A 16,664-nucleotide genomic window follows, 5' to 3' on the forward strand; every position below is an offset into this window, starting at 1 on the left:
ACAGAAGGGGAAAGGAAAGAACTATTTTTGGCTTTGTAAGCCATAGTCTCTGTTGCAACTATCTCTCCCTTTCTAGTGTGAAAGCAGCCACAGATGAAATGTGAAGGAGTATAACTATGCTCCAACAGAAGTTTATTCATGGATACTAAAATCTGAATTTCATGTAACATTCACATGTCATAAAACATTATTCTTTTGACTTTTTTCAACCATTTAAAAATGTAAAGGCATTCCTGGCTCACAGGCCACACGAAAACAGGAGGCAGGCTGGATTTAGCCGCAGACCATCGTGTGCCAGCCCCATTAGATGATAAAGCTCTCTGTAGCATCTAACAGCACCATACATACTTAGGCGTAGAACAAATACTCTCAATGAGATTTTCAGCTTTACTTTTCAGTCCCTGCCATTTTATTTTCAGAAAAGGCAGACATGAGAATATCTCAACAACAGAACAGTGGGAACCTGATTACACTTGCCCTACACTAAAGCAAACCTAGAGTTTTGCACCCCTCTCTGTTAGTAACCATGGTGCCATAATTCCTGGCATACAAGAGGCCTTCAACAAATTTTTAGTGAACAAACCTCAACACCTATCTAGATACTTCCTGTTATGAAAAACAGAGAGTAAAAGTAGCATTTGCAGTTCACCTACTAGATGACTTTGTGTGAACCAGGAAAAAAAAAAGGCCTACAAAGCTTTGGACAGTGCTAGTTTATGCACTATCTCTGAGGAGATGGACACTTTTTTTTCCCCAAAGGGACCCCTTCATCACCCAAGACAGATGAAATACTACAAGTATAAATGGATATCACTTTTGTACCAAAAAATAAGATGCCCCTTCCTCTGGGTAGACTCAGCCCTACACCAGGGCCAAGGCTTGGCTGGCCAAGTGTAGACTAGATTCCATCCCCTGCTGATCAGACGTGCACAGTCACAAGCAATGGTCCTAAGTATTTAAAAAAGGATCTTTAAATACAAATTACCCATAGTTTGCAACATTTTTCAGAGTATCTCAAGATGTAAAAACAGATGCCCAAAGAGACTAAAGATAAAAAGTAGAGTAGTAAGTCACTTCACAATTTAAATTTAAAAAAAGAAAAAAAGAGCCCTATCATTAAGACTGGACTTCTTAATAAAACATGTATGTCCTTTGTGTTCACTTTAATAATCAGAATTCAAATGACTATGCTTTTATCATAAAAACTCTGGCTAAAATGTGTCATCAACAACTATGACAATTACCTGAAAGAGCTTTAATAAACATGGTATTAATTAGTCTTTTTGATAAAGGCACATAATTAATGAATATATAGAGCACTGAATATTTTTGATTGCTTCTATCTAGAAAATCTAGCTTCAGTAAAATAACTTCATATTGATTATAAAAGTTTTCTTCCCCTATATAATATCATTACTAACAAAAACAACCGTGACAACTATATAAAATAACAAAGTAGTGCATGCTAATTCTGATTTTGCTCAGCAGAAACCATTTTTGCTTTTCTACTGAAAGCGGGAGAATCAAAGGACAAAAGCCACATTAAGTTCTGAGTCCCGTACAAGACACCAAAAAGAAAAAGGAGAAGCGGGGGTGGCTAGCTAGCTTAGTCAGTAGGGCATGCGACTCTTGATCCAGGGGGTTTTAAGTTTAAGCCCCAGGTTGGGTATAGAGACTACTTTTAAAAAAATGAGACAGGGCGCCTGGGTGGCTCAGTGGGTTAAGCCTCTGCTTTTGACTCAGGTTGTGATCTCAGAATCCCGGGATGAGTCCCGCATCGGGCTCTCTGCGAGCCTGCTTCCCCCGCCCCTCTGCCTGCCTCTCTGCCTACTTGTGTTTTCTCTCTCTGTGTGTCAAATAAATAAATAAAATCTTTAAATAAATAAATAATGAGAGAGAGAAGAGGATGGGAAGCAGGATTTTCTTTTTCCTAAAATAAAGAATTTGCTGTTCAGTGGGTCTGCAGACTCTGCTCCTCACAAATTAATCTAACCACCTTCCTTCTTCCTTCTCTCCTTTTCCTTAAAGCATCTAATTGATATTCTTTGCTCCATCAGGTTCCCCCTACCTTTAGAGCTTTGGGTTCTGCACACATTCAACTATGCAGTCTTCACTGTGGGGGCTCATTTCCACCGAACCTCTGGTAGCATCTCCGACACACCACTCTCTCGATCCTCCTTGGATTTTGTATGTGTACACTTTGTCTGCCTGTCTACTCTGTTCTCGTCCTGTGCCAATCTCTTGAGAGGCCTCTAAAGAGATAAGCTCCAAAATACTGGAATTTAAGTGCTTCATCATCTAAATCCTCACAGCATACTTTCTATAGTCATGACACATATCTACCCTGTACTACAGTTCTCCTTGTATAGGTCTAATCTTCCCACACTGGACCATGAATTGAGGGTAAAGGCTATGTATGATTCATTTGCTGATTTTTCAAAGTACCTAGCATAATGCCTTACAGAGCAGGTATCCAAAACCTTGGTTGGAAAAATGAAATGTTTCTGTGGAAAGGCAAGGCACAACACTGATAACTTTTGAGGACTACTATCCCAGGAAATTCACCTTTTTCAAGAAGTTTTCAGCAAACACTTTTTGCCCTTTGGCTTATTTTCCTATGCACTTCATTCAGGATCTATCTTATTCAATTAACACCTACTACAGTGATCAGCCACTAAAGCCTATTTGCACCTTTGGACTTTCTGACTGACATGCCCCACTACTGATTTTCCCCCTCCTGTCACAAAGAGAAATGCTATAATGATGTTACCCTCTTATTAACAATCACAGTTGGTTGATTTTTCCCTTTAAAGACAGTCCCAGTGGAATACAGTGGATGGCAATAGAGAATGATGTAACAAACAACAAAGAATTTATGGTCGGAAGAGCAACTGGTCAAATCCAGTCCTTTCACTTCAGGGAAGTTTCTATGTTTCCAAGCCTCTCCCTTTTATAAAACCTGAATGAATTGAATACTGAACTTTTTATAAAGTATCTAGAATATAGTACCAAGCTCATAGGAAACATTCAATAAATAGAAATTAATTATTATTACAAGATGGTAATATTATTAATCTAATTACCTATTACACAGTATATGTATCATGCTACTTCAAATATAACCTCAATTTACATCTGCATTTCTGAAAAGAGGACAGTAAGGAATTGGCAATTAATGTATTCATAATGGCTTGAACATAGTTTTCCTAAACAGATAACCACCCACATCAAAATGCATCTGCTTACCTCACTGCCCTGCATAGTCTTCGCTGGGTTAGCAGAAGGGATGGCAGCATTCAGTTCAGGCTCTGGCTTACACAGAAGTGCAATGGTGTCACGGTGAGACTGATAACGTTCTTTCACTTGCCCATCTGCTTGCACAGCTTTATCCAAAACGGCTCTGAAGTTGGTTCCCTCTGTGGGGGAAAAAAAATGTTGCCAGAGTAAGCAATGACTTTAATAGTAACATTTATAGGCTGATTATACTTTTAATTCTGCTCTCCAACTTTACTTTTCCCCCCTCTTCTATGGACCCTGATTCATTCATTATATAATGGAAACTGAGCTCCTGTCGCCCTTGGCATTTTTGTTTCTGGCAAAACACATGGGTATACCTAAGCATATATTTTTGGTTACTATCCACCAAATAAAAACTAACCGGCATTAGTCTAATCCTTTCCTACAACTCATTAATATAGAGAGAAACCATTCACTCCAGAAATTGTTGCAACTTACTTAAAAAGTATTCCCCTCTCAAAGGATCACTGACTGCTTCAACTTGACTTAAAAGAACAGCAGTTAACATTTTTAGGAAAAAATGTCTATAGTACTAATTATATAATAGTAAATAAATAAATAAGTCTCTAGCTACCATAAAGACACTTACCTTAACAAACACAAATCTTAGTAATTAAATTCTTAAAAAAATAATAATTTGATTTCAAATTAACTCACCTTCTACCACCCACTACTAAGTGAAATGACATTACAAAACCATATGCATATAATATGATCTCATTTAGGAGTGCCTGAGTGGCTCAGTCAGTTGAGCATCCAACTCTTGTTTTTAGCTCAGGTTACAATCTCAAGGTCACTGAAATCAAGCCCTGTGTCACACACCACATTCAGTGGAGAGTCTTGAGATTCTCTCTCCCCTTCCCCCAGCTAGCACTTTCCCTTTCTCTCACTCTCTCTCAAATAAATAAAATCTTTAAAAAAAAAAAAAAATACAGAACTGATCTCATTTATTTTAAAAATATGCTTAGAGCTTAATACCAGTTCCTGGAACCAGTGATATCTAGTGGTTATACAGATGCTCTAAGAAAAAAAAAAAAAGGCACAGGGCTTAGAATATGAAAAGAGAGATACAGAATCATTTCCGTTTTTACTCTGTATTTTTTAAGAATTCTTTAGAATTTGGGGCGCCTAGGTGGCTCAGTGGGTTAAAGCCTCTGCCTTTGGCTTGGGTCATGATCCCAGTGCCCTGGGATCGAGCCCCACATTGGGCTCTCTGCTCGGCAGGGAACCTGCTTCCTCCTCTCTCTGACTGCCTCTCTGCCTACTTGTAATCTCTGTCTGTCAAATAAATAAATAAAATCTTAAAAAAAAAAAGAATTTTTTAGAATTTGGGGGGCACCTGGGTGGCTCAGCCAGATGGGTGTCCAACTCTTGATTTCGGATCAGGTCGTAAGATCAAGCTCCAGGTCGGGATCTGTGCTCATAAGGAGTCTGCTTGAGATTCTCCTTCTCCTTCTGTACACACACCCCTACCATGTGCTCAATCTTTTTTAAAAAAGAATTTTTCAGAATTTTTAAGAATCTGAATTTCTTATAATGAACATGAATCACCTCTGTTATTTATTTTTTATCTCACCCTGAACTGAGGGGGAAAAAACCTGTGTTTTCAAAATAGCAGTTTCAGTAATAACAGGTTTACAACAGACCCTAATTTAATCAAGCAAAAATGTGGATCCAAACTGGGAATTTATATGGGCACCTGGATGACTCAGTCAGTAGAGCATGCAACTCCTAATCTCTCAACTGTGAGTTCAAGCCCCACGTTGGGTATAGAGATTATTTAAAAATAAAATCTTAAAAAAGAAAAATTGGGAATTTATTCAAGTAAAAGCCACTTATATACATTTTACCTGCTCTTAAAGGCTTATAGAGTTCATTAGATGGTGTCCTTTGCCAGCGTTCCTTGAATTTTGCTCTTAAATCATTGTCAGTTGCTTCTTCTTCATCTAACAATCTTAATGACTTTTAAAAAGAAGTAAAATAACAATGAAGTATCATTTCTGGTATAAAAAAATTAAAACATTTTTTAAATGATCAGACTCAATACTGGTTGAGAATTAATGGATGGGAATACCTCTACTTTACTGGCTGAACTATAAAATGGTACAATTTTTGTTGCACAAATCCAAGTTATAACATATTTAACAAACACTTGTAAAATTTAAGGCTAGGTTAGCCATTACCTTACTCAATAAATTAAAAAGTAAGATAAACTAAGAGATTATCGATATCCATACACAAAGGCTACTATGAACAAAGATTCTTTCTAAGATTAAAATAAATAGAAAGCCTTAAGACCTTAGATGCCATAAACAAAACAAAGAGAAAGACGTTAACTTATCCACATGAAAATCAAAGATTCAGACTTTTATCCCAGTACAACAAACTAAAAAGTAACATGTAGAAAATGGCTTCTGAATGTGTACCTGAGAAGACAGAATAGTCGGGGGCCAGAACACAAGAAAGTGTTAATAATCTACCAGGAGAAATAAGTGCTAAAGCACAGGTACCTGCTAATCCCTGGCATCTTAGAGCAGAAGTCTACAAACTTTTCTGTCAAACACTAGAGTATTTTAGGTTTTGTGGACCTTTGTGGACCATCTCTGCCACATTTTTTTTTACAGCCCTCTAAAAACAGATTAAAATCATCTTTAACTAGAGAATCTCATAGAAACAGGTCACAAGCCAGAACTGGTCCACTGTACATAGTTCACCAACTATACAGTTCACTACTGGCTTAGAATGTGAAGGTAACAGAACAGGAGCAAGACACAAGAAACATGGGTGGGGCTGCTATGAGTGGATGTCCCATCAAAGGCATTACCCTCCCACAGACTGGGATACTTCCACATGGGTGACACTCACTGGATGAATTTTTTAAAACGAAGACTGCCTGACAAAGGAACTTTACTTGTGTTGGCTCTAAATAGAAAAGAAAAGAAGTATCACCTAAGATTCCTATCAAAAGCCTATACTTAGGACTGGAAATCACACTACCTGTGTGAACAAAGCCTTAAGACATACCTCTGACAAAAAGGTTAACTACAAAATTAATAATAATAATAACAGTATAAAATAAAAAATAAAAATTCTCTAGAATAATTCACTTTAAAACCTAGACCTCAACGAATTCCCACATATAAAGTTCCAGGAAATGTGAATTCATAATTAAAAAAAAAAATCACTGAACATTAAATGCAACGGAGTATTTTGGACTAGATCTTGAAAAAGAAGGGCACTGATGGACTAACTGGTAAAATCTGAGTAATAATATTGTACCAATGTTAACTTCTGAGTTTTAACAAATGAACCATGGCTACCTAAGATTTTAACTCTAAGGGAAGCTTGGTAAAGAACTCTGTACCAGGGTGCCTGGGTGGCTCAGTGGGTTAAGCCGCTGCCTTCGGCTCAGGTCATGATCTCAGGGTCCTGGGATCGAGTCCCGCATCGGGCTCTCTGCTCAGCAGGGAGCCTGCTTCCCTTCCTCCTCTCTCTGCCTGCCTCTCTGCCTACTTGTGATCTCTATCTGTCAAATAAATAAATAAAATCTTTAAAAAAAAAAACAAAAAAACTCTGTACCAAATTTGAAACTTTTTTGTTAAGTCTAAAATTATTCAAAATTAAAGTTTTAAAATGTAAAAGCAAGAACACATACAAAAAAACCACCAAACTCAAGAGGAAACAAACCATGGTGAGCAAGAGTCAGCAAAAGGAACAAATCACAGAACCAAACCACAAAGACAAGAGATACTGGAATTATAAGATATTGGGGCACCTGGGTGGCTCAGTGGTTTGGGCTGCTGCCTTCGGCTCGGGTCATGATCTCAGGGTCCTGGGATCGAGCCCCGCATCGGGCTCTCTGCTCCACAGGAAGCCTGCTTCCCTCTTTCTCTCTCTCTCTCTGCCTGCCTCTCTGCCTACTTGTGATCTCTGTCTGTCAAATAAATAAATAAAATCTAAAAAAAAAATAAAAATAAAAGATAAAGATAAAATATATTTAATATGTGTTTAGAGTAAAAGATAAATTGAAAGTGTGACACAGGAGACGGAGAACAGAAAGAACTGAAAAAAGGACTAAGTTCGAATTTCTAGAGATGAAAAACATAATAAAATTAGGAAGCTAATCACTACTTAAAAGCTGCTAAGATTTAACTGAAAAGGATCAGCAAATGGGAGAATAGGAAGAAATTATAGACAATAAAGCAGAGAGCAACAGAAAATAAGAAGCTTAAAAGACATGGAAAATAAAGTTATGGGCTCCTGGGTGGCTCAGTAGGTTAAGCATCCAACTCTTGATTTTTGGCTCAGGTCATAGTATCAGGGTCCTGGGATCCAGCCCATTTCAGTCTCTGTGCTCACAGGGGAGTCTGTTTCTCCCTCTACACCACCCCACTAACTCTCTCTCTCTCAAATAAATAAATAAAATCTTCAAAAAAAGAAAGTTAAGAAGAGTCAACTTAAATATAATTAGCAACCCGGAAAGAATTACTAATGACAATAGGGAGAAAGAAATGTTCCAGGAAATGAAAACTAAGAATTTTCCAAGATGGATGAAAAGATTCAATTCCTCAAATTCACTGAATCCAATAAAGTATCAGTATCAAGCAAGTTAAATGGAAGAAAATCCATACCCAGACACAACATAATAAACTTTAAAGAAGAAAAGAGTCCACAACTTCTATGCAAGTTTAGAAAGAGAGAGAGAGAGAGGAACTATGCAATAAAACCAGGAAAAAGTGGAGATGGGGGTGGGAAAGAATAAAAGAGAAAGAAACATATAGGAAGAAAAAGAGACAAGTAGAAATTACAAAATATAGCAGAAAATGAATAATATGAATAATCAGTTAATATAAATGGACTTAACCCTCCACAGAAACATATAAAGGCTGTCAAACAAAATTAAGAAGAAAACTTCTGCTACGTGCTATTTACAAGACACAGCCACAAGGGTAAACAAGTTGAAAGTCAAAAACATTACAAGAAAACTACAGATCAAATATATAAATACAGATGCACAGTGCTCAAAAAAATACTACCAAAGCAAATCCAGCAGCAAATTAAAAGGATTATATTCTGGGACACCTGGTGTCTCAGTCAGTTATGCATCCAACTCTTTGATTTCAGCTCAGGTCATGATCTCAGTCATGAGATCAAGTCCTGGCATCAGGCTCTGCACTGAGCATGGAGCTTGCCTAAGAGTCTCTCTCTCTCCCCCTTACCTCCTGCCCCTCCCTACCCCACTTCCATATGCAAGCACTCTCTCTAAAAATAAAAACAGAAACAAAAGACAAAGGATTATATATCATGACTAAGTAGAATATCCTAAGAATGCAAGGATGGTTAAAATCGAAAAACCAATTAATATAATACTCTGTATTAACAGAATGAAGGAAAAAAATGTAAGAACATGTCAAGATGTAGAAAAAATATTTGACAAAATCCAATGTCCTTTTATGATTAAAACAACAACAACAACAACTCAACAAACTAGGAATAGGAAAGAACTTCCCTCAACTCATAAAGGACATCTATGAAAAACCCACAGCTAACGTCAACAGAGTGAAAGTTGGGAAGCTTTCCCCTAAGATCGGGGACAAGACAAGAACATCTGTTCTCACCACGTCCATTTAACACTGTACTGGTCAGGGCAATTAAGCAAGAAAAAGAAATAAAAAGACATCCAAAAAAGAAGTAGTAGAACAATCTCTACTTGCAGATTACATGACCTTAATGAAGAAAATTCTAAGGAATTCACAATATAACCATTAGAGATAATAAACAAACTTAGTAAAGTTACAGAATACAAAATCAACATACAAAATCTATACTCTATACACTATACTCTAGCAATAAACAATCCAAGAAGGAAATTAAGACAATTCCATCTACAATAGCACCAAAAGAATTAAATACTTAGGAATAAATTTAACCAAGGAGGTGCAAGACTTGTACATTAAAAGCTACAAAACACTGCTGAAAGAAATTAAAGAAAACCTAACTAAATGGAAAGACATTCTGTTCATATTCATGTATTGGAAGATTTAATATTGTAAAGATTGGCAATACTCTCCAGGTTGGTCTAAACATGCAGTGCAATTCCTATCCAACTATTAACTTTAGGATTTCCTATATATAAAGGTTAAATCAAAACCACAATGAGATACCACTTCATACCCACAGGATGGTTATAATTAAAAAAACAGAACAATCAGGGGCACTTGGGTGGCTCAGTCGGTTAAGCGTCTGCCTACAGCTCAGGCCACAATCCCAGAATCCTGGGATCGAGCCCCATATCAGGCTCCCTGCTCACTGAGGAGCCTGCTTCTCCCTCTGCCTGCTGCTTCCCCTGCTTGTGCTCTCTTTCTCTGACAAATAAATAAAATTTAAAAAAAAAACCTGAACAATTTAAGGGTTGGAAAGGTAATGTAAAGAAACTGGAACCTTTACACACTGCTGGTAAGAATGTAAAATGGTGCCACGGCTCTGGAAAAACAGTTTGGTAGTTCCTCAAAAAGCTGAACATTGAATTCCTGTATGACCCAAAAACTCCCCTCTTCTGTATATACCCAAGAGAATTAAAAACAGGTGCTTAAGAAAAAAAAACCTGTTCACAAATAGCATTATTAATTACCAAAAAAGCAAAATTACCAATATTTATTACTGACAAATAAACAAAATGTGATATATCCACACAATGAAGTGTTAGCAATAAGAAGAAATGAAATGCTGGTACTACAACATGGATGAACCTGGAAACATTATTCTAAGTGACAGAAGGTCAAAGTGCACATACCATTTCTGATTCCATTTATATGAAATGTCCAAAATAAGCAAATCCACAGAGAGAATCAGAGTAGTGGCTGCCAAGAGCAGGGGCAAGGAGGAATGAGTAGTAACTGCTAGTGAGTCTGGAGTGAGTGCTAGCGAGAATGGAGTTTCCTTGGGGTGATGGAAACTGAAATTAGACAGTGTTGGTGCTTGTACAATACCGCAGACATACTAAGAACCACAGTCCTGCACACTGTAAAGAGGTTAAAATGAATTTTGTTATGCAAATTTTAACCTCAAAAACAGACATGCAGTTGTGAAATAAATACAGGAGATTTTTTTAAAGAATCAGGTATGTTGAAAACAAGAGATATCAACAAATGAAAAACAACTTTCAAGGTGGCTGAAAAGCACAAAAAGCACACTAAATAACCAATTAATGAGCTGGAAGGCCAGCCTGAGCCAGTCTTCCAGGAAGAATGAGAGCACAAAGACAAAAAGAAGAAATGTTGAAAGATAGGAAAACTGATCATCACCAGAAGAACTACCACCCATCTGACAGAAATCCATTAAGAGAGGGCGGAGAAATAAAAGTAACTAAAGAAAAGAATCCACGGGCAGGAATCCAAGGTTAATAGGGCCCCACAGTTCCCTAGTGAAGATAAATTTATTATTTTAAAAAAAAAAAAAAGTGAATACTTAAATATTTTTGAAAATCAGCCCTAATTTCTAAAAGCTACCAGAGAGAAATAAACACTCAAAAAGAGGTCCAGCTTCACAACCTTACTTCTCTCAACTCACAACTTAATTAAAATGAGATTTTCCAAGTACAGCTGACAGAGTAACAGTGACTACTTCACAAGGCTGTTAGAAACATCAAGTAAGATAAACAAAAGTACCTCATATTAAGATAGGCAAACAACAGACATATACCATACACGCTAATAATGCCAGTTTTTAAGTATAAGTTTTTTACACATTAGTATTTCTAATGAAGATGCTGCTCACAACTGATACACAGCATTTCAATAGACAATGTTCTTTTCCAAAACTTGTTTCAAAATCAAATACGATTCTTCTAATCAATGACATCTTAAAATCAAGGATATATAGTAATATTTAAATAACTACTAAGCAGCAGGCACATGCCTGATCCTACTTCACAGCTATTTTATGTGATAAATATTATTATCCCATTTTTTTCCATAAGTAAACTGAGACATGAAGATGTTAAGTAATCTGCCCAGGGCCACACTAACAATAAAAACTGGGGATCAAGTTCAAATATAAGTCCAATATTCAATAATGGTTTATTATAACTTTTACCTACTAAATGCCCCAGACTGCTACTGACTTGCTATACCTGCATTTTCCAGTGTTTGTCTTTTCCCATCAGACAATTACTTCTTGCTGCTTTCACAAACTTGTGATCTTAAACACTACTCTCCATTTTTTTCTCTCTTTATCTACTATTCTAACATCCTTTCAAGTGCAACACCAGATAACAAGCTTGCTTAATCTAACAATCAACAAATTTTAAAGGACTATAAGGCATTCTCATGAATAAATCTATGACCTTAAGAGCGGTCTCTGTCAAATATTAATGTGCAGGGGTACCTGAGTGGCTCAGTGGGTTAAAGCCTCTGCCTTCAGCTCAGGTCATGTTCTCAAGCCCCAAATCGGGCTATCTGCTCAGCAGGGAGCCTGCTTCTTCCCCTCTCTCTCTCTCTCTCTGCCTGCCTCTCTGCCTACTTGTGATCTCTGTTTGTCAAATAAATAAATAAAATCTTTTAAAAAAAAATATTAATGTGCACATGGAACACCATGGGATCTTGTTAAATGCAGCTCCTAATCCAGAAGGTCTGAGATAAGGTCTAAGATTCTGCATGTCTAGCAAGCTCAGCACAGCAAGGCTTTGGTACTGAACTACGTAACATCAATTCTGTTTGCTTTCAATTTTCTTTTTATTGACTACATCTACATAGATGAGGTTGATAACACTGCTGGTGTAATTAATGTAGAACCCCTCATGAATCAGATTCCAAAGGCCAATACTGCAAGTAAGTTTTCATTTAAGTTTCCAATAGCTAATATGCCACTATCAATTTATCATTTAGTATAATCATAATAATCCTTTTAAAAGGCAATCCTTTAAAAAAAAAAAAAAGGGAGGCAAATACTCTCATCCCCAAGGTTCACACTGTCTCAAGTACAGATGACCCCTGCATAACATATTTTGAACTTTATAGGTCCACTTGTAGGTGGATTTCCTACAGTACAGTATTATAAACGTTATGATTTTTATGATTTTCTTTGATTTTAATAACGTTTCCTTTTTCTAGCTTCCTTTAATCTAAGAATGCCATATATAATATATGTAACATATAAAATATGTGACAGTCAACTGTTTATGTTACCAGTGAGGCTTCCAAAGTCAACAGCAGGCTATGAGTAGTTATGTTTGGGGGAATCAAAAGTTATACTCATATTTCTGACTGCATGGGGGGTTGCCACCCCGTGTTGTTCAAGATAAACTATACTTAAGTACTATACCCCGGCCCCAAAGTACTTGGAAATGATAGAAACATTCTTTGAAAATTAATTGAAAAATTAAAACATGGATTAAAGCACTGACAACAGAAGTTAACTAAAAAACGTGACTCCTAGGGACGCCTGGGTGGCTCAGTTGGTTAAGCAGCTGCCTTCGGCTCAGGTCATGATCCCAGCGTCCTGAGATCGAGTCCCACATCAGGCTCCTTGCTCCGCAAGGAGCCTGCTTCTCCCTCTGACTCTGCCTGCCACTCTGCCTGTGCTCGCTCTTGCTCTCTCTCTCTCTCTGACAAATAAATAAATAAAATCTTTTTAAAAACAAAACAAACAAAAAAAAAAACGGACTCCTAAACTGGTAAAAGCCAATGTAACCATTCTGACTATATTTATCACTAAAGAAAGAAGTGAATCAATGTGGGGAAAGACATGAAGGCACAGTAAAAGAATAATACTGTCAAACAGCTGACTTCAGCCAAAAAACTTCCTATTGATAAAAATGTTCTCTCTACTGAAAGATGGATGTGGTGGGCTTATAAAACACTTGAAGGCCTAACTTCCTTAGTCTGATTCCACATTTACCAAGAAATCTAATATTTCAAAGAATTCATTAGTTATGAAGGCTCTGAACAGTTTGTATGATTGTAGTTTCTCACAGTATCATGGTCCATGAGTTTCATTAATGTGCATTTATAAACCCTTAAGACATGTATGAACCCGTTCTCACTCAATGAGAATTCCTCTGGGAAGCTGAAAGGCAGATCTGGGTCACATTAAGTTCATCAGGATGGTGAGTATTACCCTACAAAACCCAAGAGAAGAAAGCATCCAGTCCTAATCCCTGCTGGACACCAAGTGGCAAACAGTTTTTACTTGAAAAAACAAATCTCTTAAAACATACCTCATCTAGGATTTCTCTATTTCTTTGTAGTAGTTCAGGAAGCTCTTTAATCAGCTGATCAACAGTCTGGATGCCTCCCTGTTCAATCACAGATGTGGACTTAGTCAATATAGACTGAGGTACAGTATCTCCAGATACATCTTCAATTGCTGCTGGAAGATTAAGGGAAGCTAACACCCTGAAAAAAAATGAGATACTGTGTCATCTAGAGGTCTAAATCATCTTTAAAAAATTAATCTCCTATATATCCTAATCAATAGCAATGAAGTTTTAGCACCCCAAAAAAGCTGAGTACCCTCATCAATGGAAAAATAAAGATAAAGGGGGAAAAAAGGAAAAAAAAAATAGTGATTGATAAAATGAAAACAAAACTGTCAAATAATTAAGTTCACAGTTCAGAATTAAAAACCAAAAAGTAAGAAATGCACATTAAAAAATACTAGCTACAGGGGCACCTGGGGGGCTCAGTGGGTTAAAGACTCTGCCTTCGGCTCAGGTCATGGTCCCAGGGTCCTGGGATCAAGAACCGAGTCGGGCTCTCTGCTCAGCAGGGAGCCTGCTTCCTCCTCTCTCTCTCTGCTGCCTCTCTGCCTACTTGTGATCTCTGTCTGTCAAATAAATAAATAAATAAAATCTTAAAAAAAAAAATACTAGCTACCTTGGGCTCACAGCTCAAACTTAACTTCTTTCAGTCTAAGTAATTAAAAGACAAAATCTGAGGCAGCTGGGTGGCTCAGGCAGTTAAGCATCTGCCTTAATGATCCCAGGGTCCTGGGACTAGTCCCCCACTGGGTTCCTTGCTCAGCAGGGAGCCTGCTTCTCCCTCTCCCTCTGCCCTTCTCCTTTTGCCCCTCTCCCAGCTCTTGCTTGCTTGCTTTCTCTCTCTCCCTAATGAGAATAAATACATAAAATCTTGAAAGAAAGGAAGTCTCAAAGATATGTATCTGACAAAGGACTTGCTCTAAAATACATAAAGAACACGAAAAACTCAATTTTAAAAAATGAGCTAAAAATTCAATGGACACTTCACAAAACATATATAAATGCTAATAAGTACATGAAGAGTTACTCAACACCATTAGTAATCACAGGAATACAAATTAAACCACAGTGTGATACTGCTACACACACGCACTAAAATGAATAAAAATGAAAAGACTGACAATACTAAGTGCTGCTGAGCGGGTGGGAATATGAACTGGAATAACCACTCTGGAAAACAATCTGGCTATTCTGCATAAAGTTAAGCATACACCAACCACACAACTCAGCAATTCTAATCCTAACTATTCACCCAGGGAACTAAAACATGTCCACACAAAGATTTATGCATCAGTGCTCACAGCATCTGTAATATCCACCATCAGTGAATACAGAATTAACAAACTGTTATTTAACTATAAAATGAAAACTGCTCAGTAATAAAAAGGACCAAACTGATATAAACATAGATGAATCTCAAATTATTATGCTAAGTGAAAGAAGTCCAACACATTCTGAGTATATACTGTATATGCAATAGGTACTATAAATACTATAGCAACACTACAATATGCTACACATTGTAATGTACATATGATATAATACACATGCTATAATAATTACATTTATAGTAAACTGTATAAAAAGTAAAACTAACCTAGAGTGACAAGGAGCAGAGAGCAGTGGCTAAGGGCCAGGGGAAGAAGGACTAAAGTGAAAGAGGCATGAAGGAACTTTTTAGGGTGATGGAAACGTTCTCTACCTTGATCATGGTAGTGGTGGTTACACGGGTATGAACATTTATCAGAAAGAAGTGAACTATACACTTAAAACAGGTGTATTCTGTTGCATTTTATTGAAAATTATACTTAAGATATTTTAAAAAACCAATGAATTATTTTAAGCCTTAATCCACCAGCAACAAAAACTGGATAAGAATACTGAATATACCATGTACTTTAACTTACAAGTATAAATATTCCCTAAAATGCAAATCAGTAGCCAAAACTACTCTCTTTGTTTCAGTAATCAAATTTATTCCAAATACATTTACTAGGACTTAATAAATACACAGCAGCCACAAGAAGTGCACATAGGTGTGTATCACATATTCTTGACATTCATCTGCAAGCTCAGAAAACTAAAATGTTCATAAACTATTTAGTTATAAAACACTCAAACAGAAACATTAGAACTTTAGAGATACATTCATGGAAGTTAAGCTCTACCTACCCATTTGCCAAAGTCGTGGCTTCTCTCATTTGAGCAATTGATCTGTTAACCAAGTCAGCTTTCCTCTGATTATAGGCAGCCAGTGACTGCTGTACTGACACAGGAACCATAGTCTCAAACAAATCTAATTTTAGGAATGAAAATTTCAACAAAATTTCAAGACAAAACACTTGTAAAGTGAATGTTCATATTCCCTTTCCAATATTCACATAAAAAGTCTACAAATACTTAAAAATCAAAACCAAATCACTATTAAAAGTACAATAATGAAGAGGATTTTTAGATCACTATATTCAGGGACAATGACAATGAAAGCTTTCTTTTTCTTTGATCTTAATTTTCTTAACTTTTTAAGATGTGTCTGTCATTGACATTTTAAGATCTTTGGTAAAGAAGACTTACATGTAAGAAAACACACTGTTCATTTGCTGATTAAGTAGCCTACAGTGCCATGGTTTGATTTCCAGCTCCTTCCACCACTTCCTAGCTCTGAAACACTGGGCAAAATTACTTAAGCACTCTGTGAATCAATAACCTCATCAGTCAACTGGGGATAACAGTACATATCTCATGGGACTACTGCTAGAATATAAATTCTGAGCTAGCATCTGTACTTAAGAGAATCCCTGGCACACAGTAAACACATCTTGTTTGCTAAGTAGAAAACAGTAAGATAATCATCCTTTCCCAATAATTTAGAATATTAATCTTGGGATTTCAGCTAGACTACTATATACTGAATGTATCTACAACATTCAAGGATAATATTTACTTCATACAACCATGACTCCATAAGTTTATATATTTAAAGTCATATTTATGAATGTTCATTTTTAATGGCAGACTCTTAAATCAATAACAAATGTTAACAAAATGACAAATGCTTCAAGTCTGTCATTACTCAGTTTCAAATTCTCTGACTGTTGTATACAGATAC

The 16,664-nt window shown here is 36.7% G+C and overlaps 1 protein-coding gene across 3 annotated transcripts in view; it reads right to left on the reverse strand.

Moving 5' to 3' along the window:
* PDCD6IP (programmed cell death 6 interacting protein) overlaps positions 1-16,664 on the reverse strand; it is an 80,555-nt gene that overhangs the window by 23,258 nt on the left and 40,633 nt on the right. For all 3 annotated transcript variants that reach the window (XM_032360845.1, XM_032360679.1, XM_032360761.1), the window contains 4 exons: positions 15,728-15,851; positions 13,514-13,691; positions 5,148-5,259; positions 3,247-3,416 (listed from right to left, as the gene is read on the reverse strand). In XM_032360845.1, the coding sequence (XP_032216736.1) occupies positions 3,247-3,416; positions 5,148-5,259; positions 13,514-13,691; positions 15,728-15,851 (584 nt within the window). The remainder of the gene's footprint in view (positions 1-3,246; positions 3,417-5,147; positions 5,260-13,513; positions 13,692-15,727; positions 15,852-16,664) is intronic.

Source organism: Mustela erminea, chromosome 1 (genome assembly GCF_009829155.1).
Source record: "Mustela erminea isolate mMusErm1 chromosome 1, mMusErm1.Pri, whole genome shotgun sequence".
Taxonomy (NCBI): Eukaryota; Metazoa; Chordata; class Mammalia; order Carnivora; family Mustelidae; genus Mustela; species Mustela erminea.